The 13039-nt window shown below is 39.2% G+C and overlaps 1 protein-coding gene across 1 annotated transcript in view; it reads right to left on the bottom strand.

The window, feature by feature from the left end:
• Positions 1-13039, bottom strand: part of DZIP3 (DAZ interacting zinc finger protein 3) — a 102045-nt gene that overhangs the window by 46942 nt on the left and 42064 nt on the right. The window contains exon 12 of the mRNA XM_052643282.1: positions 313-389. Within this exon, the coding sequence (XP_052499242.1) occupies positions 313-389 (77 nt within the window). The remainder of the gene's footprint in view (positions 1-312; positions 390-13039) is intronic.

The raw sequence follows: 13039 nt of genomic DNA, 5'->3' as shown, positions 1-13039 counted from the left end.
TCCATTTCACCCTTTTAACAGGGAATGCAGCAAAGAAGGAGAGGTTGGTAAGGAAGATCAGATGAAGCTCAATCTGTATAGCCACAGTTATGCACTACCTCTCTGTAGAGGCAAGGTAATGTGATATCCATACACCTGATATTTCTGTCAGTGAATTCTAGCCTAGACCAAGTGATGCTTGTTAGTATAAACCCAAGCCCATGAATGACAAACACAAATAAACATATGGTTGTTAATGGCATGATACTTTACACAGAAAGTCAAAATTTTTAACACAATTTTTAATAGCAGACATATGAAAGTAAAATATACCTTTTGTACCAAATTTTAAACTGATCTTCGGTCTTATATCAGTATCAGTTATTTTCAGAGACATCAACTTTTTATAGCTGCAATTGGAAAAAAATAAGTTAAAAAAGTCAGTGAAGATTTTTGATATCAGCATGGCTAAGTCAGTGCACACTTTCTTCTTCTACTCCTGGAAATAATTTAAAAGCAAAGGCGAAAACTGAATGAACAAATAAAAACACCAACAATAACAACCCTACAAGGCCATTTTCATTGGAATTCAGAGGCAAGTAGAACTGTTAGATTTCATACAAAAAGAATCACATGACTAGCCTGTTTGCCAGAAGACTGCATGGTAGCAAAAAAATAGAAGTCTTTGCATTGTAAAAAGTCAGCAAACCTGGAAGTCCTCCCACATCCTCTTCCACCACAGAATCTTCTTACCAATAACTATTCTAAAAAAAACTCATTTAATTACTGCATGCATGCTCAGTCGCTCAGTCATGTCTGACTCTTTGCAACCCTTTGGACTGCAGCCCACCAGGCTGCTCTGTCCATGAGATTTTTCAGGCAGGAATATTGGAATGGGTTGCCATTTCCTCTTCGATGGGATCTTCCCCAACTAGGGATCAAACTTGTATCTCCTGCATCACTGGCAGATTCTCTACCACTGAGCCACTGGGGAAGTCCCCCTTTTAATGACTAGTGATTAAAAGAGACACAAAGAAAGAAACTGGCATAGTGTCAATACAAATAAGTAGAAAAAAAAATGAAAGAAAAGTAGCAAGATTTATTAAATAGACTAAGTAAATGCTGCCATGAAACAGATGAAAAAACTTGGCACTTGATGTCGAAAAGAACTCTCCCACAGAAAACAATACCAAAAAAAAAAAAAAAAGAAGGCAACACTAGAATGTACACTTAGCTTAAAGGACAGAGATGTTGGTGGTGGTCGTTACTGATTTTATCTCCAGCACCAGCATAACACTGCCAATCATCTGCTGCACTGAAAACATTTTAAACTCTAACAATATATAGTAACAGCAAAGACACTGAGTAAAAGGAATTCTACATTGCCAGCGAGAGTGGAAACTGGTAAAACCACTGTGGGAAACAGTTCAGCAAAATCTAGTAAAGCTGAAGATATGAATAGATGGCCTAGCATTATACTCCTAGGAATACACTCTGGAGAATTTTTTGCACACATATACCTGGAGACATATATAAGAATGGTCATCATAGAACTGTTGTTACAGTCTAAAACTGGAAATAACCCATGTATCTATCAATGGTAGAACAACTAAAGTAGTACAGCTATAAATGTCTCCACGGGATTCTCCAGGCAAGAATACTGGAACAGCTTGCTATTTCCTTCTCCACAGGATCTTCCCAACCCAGCAATCGAACCCAGGTCTCCAGTACTGCAGGCAGATTCTTTACCAACTGAGCTATGAAGGAAGCCCCATAGCTATAAATGAAATAGACCAATGAAATGAAAAACTGTAATAGGAAAAAAATTTCAATGTCTATTTAAAAGCATAAAAATGAGTGTTCAAATGTATATAAAGTTCAAAACAGAAAAAAATAAACTATACTTATAAGCAACAGTATATTATAGAATTTAGGAAATATGTAGAAGTAAAATATATGATCCACAAAAATGGGAAGAAATCAGACTATATTATTGTAATGCTCATATACTATATATGATACATTATTTAAAAATAGATTTTTCGGCTCCAGTTTCGTCCATCTCATCAGAACTGATTCAAATGAATTCTTTTTAACAGCTGAGTAATACTCCATTGTGTATATGTACCACAGCTTTCTTATCCATTCATCTGCTGATGGACATCTAGGTTGTTTCCATGTCCTGGCTATTATAAACAGTGCTGCGATGAACATTGGGGTACATGTGTCTCTTTCAATTCTGGTTTCCTCGGTGTGTATGCCCAGCAGTGGGATTGCTGGGTCATAAGGGAGTTCTATTTGCAATTTTTTAAGGAATCTCCACACTGTTCTCCATAGTGGCTGTACTAGTTTGCATTCCCACCAACAGTGTAGGAGGGTCCCCTTTTCTCCACACCCTCTCCAGCATTTATTGCTTGCAGATTTTTGGATCGCAGCCATTCTGACTGGTGTGAAGTGGTACCTCATTGTGGTTTTGATTTGCATTTCTCTGATAATGAGTGATGTTGAGCATCTTTTCATGTGTTTGTTAGCCATCCGTATGTCTTCTTTGGAGATGTGTCTATTTAGTTCTTTGGCCCATTTTTTGATTGGGTCATTTATTTTTCTGGAATTGAGCTGCATAAGTTGCTTGTATATTTTTGAGATTAGTTGTTTGTCAGTTGCTTCATTTGCTATTATTTTCTCCCATTCAGAAGGCTGTCTTTTCACCTTGCTGATATTTTCCTTTGTTGTGCAGAAGCTTTTAATTTTAATTAGATCCCATTTGTTTATTTTTGCTTTTATTTCCAGAATTCTGGGGGGTGGATCATAGAGGATCCTGCTGTGATTTATGTCTGAGAGTGTTTTGCCTATGTTCTCCTCTAGGAGTTTTATAGTTTCTGGTCTTACATTTAGATCTTTAATCCATTTTGAGTTTATTTTTGTGTGTGGTGTTAGAAAGTGATCTAGTTTCATTCTTTTACAAGTGGTTGACCAGTTTTCCCAGCACCACTTGTTAAAGAGATTGTCTTTACTCCATTGTATATTCTTGCCTCCTTTGTCAAAGATAAGGTGTCCATATGTGTGTGGATTTATCTCTGGGCTTTCTATTTTGTTCCATTGATCTATATGTCTGTCTTTGTGCCAGTACCATACTGTTTTGAAACTGGAGCCGATTATACAGAGTGAAGTAAGCCAGAAAGAAAAACACCAATACAGCATACTAACACATATATATGGAATTTAGAAAGATGGCAATGACGACCCTGTATGCAAGACAGGAAAAAGACGCAGCTGTCTATAACGGACTTTTGGACTCAGAGGGAGAGGGAGAGGGTGGGATGATATGGGAGAGTGGCATTCTATCATGTATACTATCATGTAAGAATTGAATCGCTAGTCTATGTCTGATGCAGGATACAGCATGCTTGGGGCTGGTGCATGGGGATGACCCACAGAGATGTTATGGGGAGGGAGGTGGGAGGGGGGTTCATGTTTGGGAACACATGTAAGAATTAAAGATTTTAAAATTAAAAAAAAATAAAAATAAATAAAAAAAAAAAATAAATTCCATATATATGCTTTAAAAAAAAAAAAAAAAAAAAAAAAAAAATAAAAATAGATTTTTAAAGGTTAAAAATGTGTATCATCATAACATTGTAAATCAATTATATAGCAATAAAATAATTTAAAATGTGTATCATAGGTTTCAGAGCAGTCACTTAATATAATATAACAAAAATAAATATAATAAATATAGCAAAAAAACTGCTATCAGGAAACAAAAAACAAGGGCAGGTGGGAAAAATTGAAAACAACCAAGAATATGGTAGATTTAAATCCAACACAATCAAGAATTACAGCAAATGTATGTGGAAATGATAATCTAATTTAAAGACAGACACTGTCAAGCTGCATATAAAAAAAAAAAAACCAAGACCTATGTTATCTGTAAGAAACTCTCTTTAAAGGTAAAAATATATATGTGCTGTGTGTTAAGTCACTTCAGTCATGTTCAAATCTTTGCTACCCTATGGACTGTAGCCTGCCAGGCTCCTCTATCCATGGGATTATATAAATTGAAGTAAATAGTTGCAAAAAGCTATGCCACACAAACACTAACTAAAAGCTGGAATAGTTATACAAATATCAGATAATAAACTTAGCGCAAAAATATTATCAGGGATAATCAGGGATATCCTTTTACATAAGGATAAAGGACTCAAATCATCAAGAAAAAAAGAAAGTAACCCTATATATGTGTGTAGTATTTAATGAAAAGAGTTTAAAAATATACAAATAGGCAATAGAAAAAGACAATATATAGACATCAAACTTCAACATTTCCCTCTTAGTAATTGATAGAAAAAGTAAACAGATAATCAGTAGTGATATAGAAACACTGAAACAAAACTAATAAATCAACTTGGTATATTAATAGAACATGGTACTAAACAAAGGCAGATATAGTTCAAATGAACATGAGACACTTATCAAAATACACAATATTTAAGTGTCATAAAAGAAATCTTCACAATTTTTAAGGCTATAATGCTTGCAAATACATTCTGTGACTACAGGGAATGAGATTGGGATTCATATCTAGAAACATAGTTGAAATATCCCCAAATATTTGGCAATTACACAACACACTTCCATAGTTATACACATACACAATTAGAAGATAATCTGAGTTGAAAAACCTAAAAACAACTTACAGATTAAAATGGATGGGACACAGCAAAAGTGGTGATGATAAAGGAAAGCTGGTTTATAAAGAAAAAAAAATGTCACAAATGAATCATGAAAGCTTTCATATTAAAAAATTAGAAAAATGTGAGAAAGCTGAACCCAAAGCAAGCAGAAGCAAGGATGTATAACAAAGGTAAAAACAGAAAACAATGAACTGAAAACAGAAAAATATTAGAGAAAATCAATGAAATGAACTGATTCTTTGAAAGGATCAACAAAATTGATAAACTTCTAGTCATAATGATCAAGCAAAAAAAGACACAAATTTCCAACATCAGAAATGAAAAGGGTGACATCATTGTAGAATCTACAGACATTAAAAAGGGATCATATGGGAATATTATAAATAACTTTATGCAAAGATACATAACTTGAATGAAACTGACAAATTCCTTGAAAAAGACAAACTATCACAGCTCATTCAAGAAAAAATAATCTTAATAGCTATGTATCTCTTACATAGAACAACTATACAAAAAAGATTTTCATGACCCAGATAACCACAATGGTGTGATCACTCACCTAGAACCAGACATCCTGGAATGTAAAGTCAAGTAAGACTTAAGAAGTGTCACTACTAACAAAGCTAGAGGTGATGGAATTTCAGTTGAGCTACTTCAAATCCTGAAAGATGATGCTGTGAAACTGTTGCATGCAATATGCCAGCAGATTTGGAAAACTCAGCAGTGGCCACAGGACTGGAAAACGTCAGTTTTCATTCCAATCCCAAAGAAAAGCAGTGACAAAGAATGCTTAAACTACCACACAATTGCATTCATCTCACATGCAAGTAAAGTAATGCTCAAAATTCTTCAAGCCAGGCTTCAACAGTACGTGAACTGTGAACTTCCAGATGTTCCAGCTGGATTTAGAAAATGCAGAGGAACCAGAGATCAAATTACCAACATTGCTGGATCATTGAGTTCCAGAAAAACATCTACTTCTGCTTCATTGACTATACCAAAGCCTTTGACTGTGTGGATCACAATAAACTGTGGAAAATTCTAAAACAGATGGGAATACCAGACCACCTGACCTGCCTCTTGAAAAACCTATATGCAGGTCCTGAAGCCACAGTTAGAACTGGACATGGAACAACAGACTGGCTCCAAATAGGGAAAGGAGTACTTCAAGGCTGTATATTGTCATCCTGCTTATTTAACTTATATGCAGAGTACATCATGAGAAATGCTGGGCTGGAGGAAGCACAAGCTGGAATCAACATTGCCGAGAGAAATATCAATAACCTCAGATCTGCAGATGACACCACCTTTATGGCAGAAAGTGAAGAACTAAAGAGCCTCTTGATGAAAGTGAACGAGGAGAATGAAAAAGTTGGCTTAAAACTCAACATTCAGAAAACTAAGATCACGGCATCTGGTCCCATCACTTCATGGCAAATAGGTGGAAACAGTGACAGATTTCCACTTCTTGGGCTCTAAAATTACTGCAGATGGTGACTCTAGCCATGAAATTAAAAGACGCTTGCTCCTTGGAAGAAAAGTTATGACCCACCTAGACAGCATACTAAAAAGCAGAGACATTACTTTGCCAACCAAGATCCATCTAGTCAAAGCTATGGTTTTTCCAGTAGTCATGTATGGATGTGAGAGCTGGAGTATAAAGAAAGCTGAGTGCTGAAGAATTGATGCTTTTGAACTGTGGTGTTGGAAAAGACTCTTGAGAGTCCTTTGGACTGCAAGGAGATCCAACCAGTCCATCCTAAGGGAAATCAGTCCTGAATATTCATTGGAAGGACTGATGCTGAAGCTGAAACTCCAACACTAGCCACCTGATGCAAAGAACTGACTCATTTGTAAAGACCCTGATGCTGGTAAAGATTGAAGGCGGGAGGAGAAGGAGACAACAGAGGATGAGATGGTTACTGACTCAATGGACATGATTTTGAGTAAACTCCGGGAGTTGGTAATGGACAGGGAGGACTGGCGTGCTGCAGTCCATGGCATCTCAAAGAGTCAGACACGACTGAGTGACTGAACTAAACTGATCTCTTAAAAAAATTTAATTAATATGTAAAAGAAAATTCCACAAAGAAAATTCCAGTCTGGACGGCTTCTCGAGTAAGCATTCAAAACATTTATAAAATTGTTGTTGTCCAGTCGCCCAGTTGTGCCTGACTCTTTGCGACCCCATGGACTGCAGCACACCAGGCCTCCCTGTCCCTCATCATCTCCCAGAGTTTGCCCAAGTTCATACTCATTGCATCGGTGATGCCGTCCAGCCATCTCATCCTCTGCCACTTTCTTCTTCTGCCTTCAATCTTTCCCAGCATCAGGGACTTTTCCAATGAGTCGTCTGTTCACCTCAGATGACCAAAATACTAGAGCTTCAGCGTCAGCATCAGTCCTTCCAGTGAATATTCAGGGTTAATCTCCCTTAAGATTGACTGGTTTGATTTCCTTGCCATCCAAGGGACTTTTGGAAGTCTTCTAAAGCACCACAGTTAAAAGGCATCAATCAGTGTTCTGCCTTCTTTACAGTCTTGTTCTCAGAACCATATGTGACCACTGGGAAGACCACACCCTTGACTATACGGACCATTGTCAGCAGAGTAATGTCTCTGCTTTTCAACACACTGTCTAGGTTTGTCATTACTTTCCTGCCAAGAAGCAACTATCTTCTGATTTCAGGGCTGCAGTCACTGTCCACAGTGATTTTGGATCCCAAGAAAAGGAAATCTGTCACTACTTCCACCTTTTTCCCCTTCTATTTGCCATGCAGTAATGGGGTCGGATGCCATGATGTTAGTTTTCTTAATATTTAGTTTTAAGCTGGCTTTTTCACTCTCCTCCTTCATCGTCATCTAGAGGCTCTTTAGTTCCTCTTTGCTTCCTGCCATTAGAGTGGTATCATCCACATATCTGAGATTGTTGGTGTTTCTCCCACCTATCTTGATTCTGGCCTTTAATTCATCTAGCCTGGCATTTCTCATGATGTGCTCAGCACATAGGTTAAACAAACAGGGTGACAGCAGACAGCCCAGTTGTACTCCTTCTCGACCTTGAACCAATCAGTTGTTCCATACAGGGTTCTAACTGTTGCTTCTTGACCCACATACAGGTTTCTCAGGAGACAGCTAAGATGGTCTGGTATTCCCATCTCTCTAAGAGCTTTCCACAGTTCGTCATGATCCACACAGTCAAAGGCTTTACTGTAGTTGAGGAAACAGAGATAGATGTTTTTCTGAAATTCCCTTGCTTTCTCTATAATCCAGTGAATGTTGGCAATTTGATCTCTAGTTCCTCTTCCTTTTCTAAACCCAGCTTGGACATCTGGAAGTTCTTGGTTTGCATAATGCTGAAGCCGACCATGCAAGATTTTAAGCATGATCTTACTATCATGGGAGATGAGTGGAATTGTCCAATGGTTAGCACAGTCTTTGGTACTATCCTTCTTAGGAATTGGGATAAGGATTGACCTTTCCCAGTCCTGTTGGCCACTGCTGGGTCTTCCAGATTTGCTAACATAATGAATGCAACACCTTGACAAAATTGTCCTTTAGGGATTTGAATAGTTCTGGTGGAATTTCACCATATCCACTAGCTTTATAAACAGTGCTTCTTAAGGCCCACTTGAGTTCACACTCTAGAATGTCTGACTCTGGGTGACTAACCACATCATTGTAGTAATCCAGTTCATTAAGATCTTTTTTTATACAGTTCTTCCATGTATTCTTTCCATTTCTTCTTGATCTCTTCAGTATCTGCTAGGTCTCTACCATTTTTATCCTTTATTGTGCCCATCTTACAGAGAAGGCAATGGCACCCCACTCCAGTACTCTTGCCTGGAAAATCCCATGGATGGAGGAGCCTGGTAGGCTGCAGTCCATGGGGTCGCTAAGAGTCGGGCATGACTGAGCGACTTCACTTTCACTTTTCACTTTCATGCACTGGAGAAGGAAATGGCAACCCACTCCAGTGTTCTTGCCTGGAGAATCCCAGGGATGGGGGAGCCTGGTAGGCTGCTGTCTATGGGGTCGCACAGAGTCGGACACAACTGAAGTGACTTAGCAGCAGCCCATCTTTGGATGGAATGCTACCTTGATATTTCCAATTTTCCTGAAGATATCTCTAGTCTTTCCCCTTTTGTTGTTTTCTTCTATTATTAAACATCGTTCATTGAAGAAGGCCTTCTTTTCTCTTCTAGCTATTCTTTAAAACTCTGCATTTAATTGGATGTACCTTTCCCTCTTTCCCTTGCTTTTTGCTTGTCTTCATTCTTCCACTATTTGTAAAGCCTCCTCAAATAATCACTTTGCCTTGTTTTTTTTCTTTGGGATGGTTTTGTTCACCACCTCCTGTGCAATATTATGGCCCTCTGGCCATAGTTCTTCAGGCACATTGTTATCTAGATCTAGTCCCTTGAAATAGTCCCTTATCTATTCTTTACCTCTACTGTGAATTCATACAGGATTTAAGTCATACCTGGCTGGAGTTGTGTTTTTCCTGGTTTTCTTTAGTTTAAGCCTGAATTTTGCAACGAGGAGCTGCTGATCTGAGCCACAGTCAGCTCCAGGTCTTGTTTTTGCAGATTGTATACAGCTTCTCCATCTTCGGCTACAAAGAATGTAATCAATTTTACTTTGGTATTAACCATTTGGTGATCTCCATGTGTAAAGTTGTCTCTTCTGTTGTTAAAAAAAAAAAGAGTATTTGCTATGACTAGTGCATTCTCTTGGCAGAATTCAGTTAGCCTTTGCCCTGATTCATTTTCTTCTCCAAGGCCAAACTTGCCTGTTACTCCAGGTATATCTTGACTTCCTACTGTCACATTCCAATCCCCGATGATGAACAGAACATCTTTTTTAGGTGTTAGTCCCAGGAGGTCTTCTAGGTCTTCATAGAGCTGATCAACTTCAGCTTCTTTGGCATTGGTGGAAGAGGGATAGATTTGGATTACTGTGATGTTGAATGTTTTGCCTTGGAAACGAACCAAGATCATTCTGTCATTTTTGAGGCTGCACCCAAGTACTGTATTTCAGACTCTTTTTTTGATTATGAGGTCTACTCCATTTCTTCTATGGGATTCTTGCCCACAGTAGTAGGTATAATGGTCATCTGAATTAAATTTGCCCATTCCCATCCATTTTAGTTCGCTGATTCCTAAGATGTTGTTTATTCTTACCATCTCCTGGTTGACCACATCCAATTTTCCTTGATTCATGGACCTAACATTCCAGGTTCCTGTACAATACTTTTCTTTGCAGCACTGGATTTTACTTTCGACAGCAGACACATCAACAACTGAGCGTCATATCCACTTTGGCCCAGCCACTTAATTCATTCTGGGGCTATTGGTGATTCTCTTCCATTCTTCCCCAGTAGCATACAGGACACCTTCAGACCTGGGGGACTCATTTTTTGGTGTCATATATTTTTTGCCTTTTATACAGTTCAAAGCATTTATATAATAGTATCAAGGCAGCATTCTGACAAAATAAAAGTAGGAAAATTTCCAAATTCATTTTAGGAGGCTAGCATTACACTGATACCAAATCTAAACAAAGACATTACAAAAACAAACAAACAAACTTTGGATCAATTTCCCTTAGTTGCAAAGGGCAGGAGGAGAAGGGGACAACAGAGGATGAGATGGCTGGATAGCATCACCAACTCGATGGACATGAGTTGAGTGAACTCTGGGAGTTGGTAATGGACAGGGACGCCTGGCGTGCTGCAATTCGTGGGGTCGCAGAGTTGGACACGACTGAGCGACTGAACTGAACTGAATATTGATTATCCTGGCCTGACTTCAGCAAGAGTCCTATTAGGTAAGTTTAACAAAGAATTATCCTTGATGATTCTTAGTAATTTTTCATCCACTGACTCCCACTCTTCTCCCTGACTATAAATTCCTACTTGTCCAGTCTCACTCCCTACTACAAAACCCTTAGCAGTAGTCTCTATGCCTCTCATGAAAGTTCTGAATAAAGCCTGCCTTATCATACTAAAACTCATCATGAATAATATTTTTAACAACACCAATGAAATGACATCATCAAGACAGCAACATGAACATTCCAGACTTCAGTTTCCCTCACAAAAAGACTAACGAGTAACTCTCCAGAGACAAGACAACTTAATGAAAATCCAAGAACCCAACTGTGAGGCTGATGCATCTCCCTGGACAACAGAGACAAAGCAGAGCCATCTTAAAAGGATTAGAAAAGCAGTCCTTCTTTGACCACATACCCGTCTCCCAGGCTGGCACAGCACTGAACCAAGAGAGTCCCTCTGGACCTACAGTTTCTCCAGTGAGAAAAGGAAAACTCAAGATAGGCATCTGGCAATCTAGCATTGTGGGAGGCTTACTAGGAGGCTTACATTTGGGTCTTGCCTCATAGGGATCACTGAAGCAAATCTATTGAGCTCAACCATTGGGTATCTGATAATCAGAGAAGAGGGGTAGAAATTACAGCAAGCAGTGCTTGTATCTTGGCAGACTACATTCCTTCTTGCAGTGTCTCCTGAAAAAGGCAAAAACAAAGAATGTAACAAATAAATAAAGCTCAAGGGATTTATAGGACAATGATAAGAGAAACAATATACTCATATAGTAATCCAAGAAGGAGATGAGAAAGAAAAAGGGACAGAAGAGTATTTGAAAAAAATAATGTCCCTTTCCTAAACTTAAGGTGCAAAATGGACATCCAGATACACAGGGCTCAAAGAACCACAAATGGGTTGAACCTTAAAAAGACTGCACTGAGATGCATTATAGCTTATTTAACAAAGTAAAAGACAAAGAGAGACTTTTGAAAGTAGAGAGGAAAGCAACATTGCCTTGACATCAGTCTTGGCAATGATTTTCTAATATGACATCAAAAGCACATATAAAAAAGCAAAAATAACTAAGTGGGACTACATCACACTAAAAAGCTTCTGCACACTGAATGAAATAGTCAACAAAATGAAAAGGCAACCTACAGACTGTAAAGAGTCTGCCCACAATGCAGAAGACCAAAGTTCAATCCCTGGGTTGGAAAGACCCCCTGGAGAAAGAAATGGCAACCCACTCCAGTATTCTTGCCTAGAGAATCCCATGGACAGAGGAGCCTGGCAGGCTACAGTCCATGGGGGTGCAAAGAGTCAGACACAAGTGAGTGATTAACACTTCTTCATTTTATGTGTCCAAAGGAACAATTTCTGTCTCAGAGACATCTACATCCCCAAGTTCACTGAAGCATTATTTACAGCAGCCAAAACATGGAAAACAACCTAAGTGTCTGTTAATGGATGAATGGATAAAGAAAATTTGGCATATATATATACTATGGAATACTACTCAGCCATAAGAAGAAGGGAATACTGCCATTTGTGATAAATGGGTAAACTTGGAGGGCATTATGCTAAGTGAAATAAGTCCAACAGTGAAAGACAAATACTGTACAATTTCACTTACATGTGGGAGCTGAAAAATCCTGAACTCAAAAATCACCCCTGGTGATTGCCAGGGGTGGGAGTGAAGAGGAAAAGTTAAAATTTTACATAAACTCCTGCTCCTTTTGCTTCTATAACCCAGCTTGCTCCTTGCAAAGTCTAGATGATGTAGGTTTCAGAAAGTAGGGACTCACAATACTAGGAACTGGAGCTTATCTGACTCACCTTTGTCCTGCTCTTTGCAATCGTCCTAGCCCCTGCAAACCTGCAAACCCACTTAATCATGCCTGTCTGGGTATAAAAAACTCTGCAACCTCTTTGTTCAGGGCTCAGAGCTTGGAGTGTTAACTTCTCTGGGCCCCCTAGTATAATAAACTTGAGTTCTCCAACTCTCCGAGTGTGGTACTTGGTTTCTTGAGTACTTGTTATTGCAACATTTCTGGAGGCCCCAGTCAGATTCCAACCACAGTGGCCCCTTGGGCCACTGGACTGGTGGCTCGGCTGGGCTGGAGCCAAGGAACCCGGAGATGAATGAGGAGGTATGCTACCTGACTGTATTCCAGGTTCTCTTTCAGACAGGTGTTCCAAATCTCTGGACGGCCGAGCCCTGACTGGACTCATTGAAGGGACAGACCAACTCACCAGGAAAGGCCACAGGATAAGGTAAGGCTCTGGGGTCAGTCCCCAGGCAGGAACCTACCCCAACGGGTAGAAGAGACTAATCACCTCCCTGGGCTCCCAGGAAGGGAGCACTAGATAGGGAGAACTGGGGACTTGGGAGGAGGGAGGCATTGTAACTGATAACCTCCTTGGGGCTCCCAGGAAGGGAGCAACAGTTAAGGAAACCTGGGGACTCAGGAGAAGGGAGGCACTGTGATAGCCTCTGAATGATTGTGAGTGCGTGATTGCTGACTGAATGTAGTGTGAGA

This window comes from Budorcas taxicolor, chromosome 1 (genome assembly GCF_023091745.1).
Source record: "Budorcas taxicolor isolate Tak-1 chromosome 1, Takin1.1, whole genome shotgun sequence".
Taxonomy (NCBI): Eukaryota; Metazoa; Chordata; class Mammalia; order Artiodactyla; family Bovidae; genus Budorcas; species Budorcas taxicolor.
This window is presented reverse-complemented; position numbering and strand designations above follow the sequence as displayed.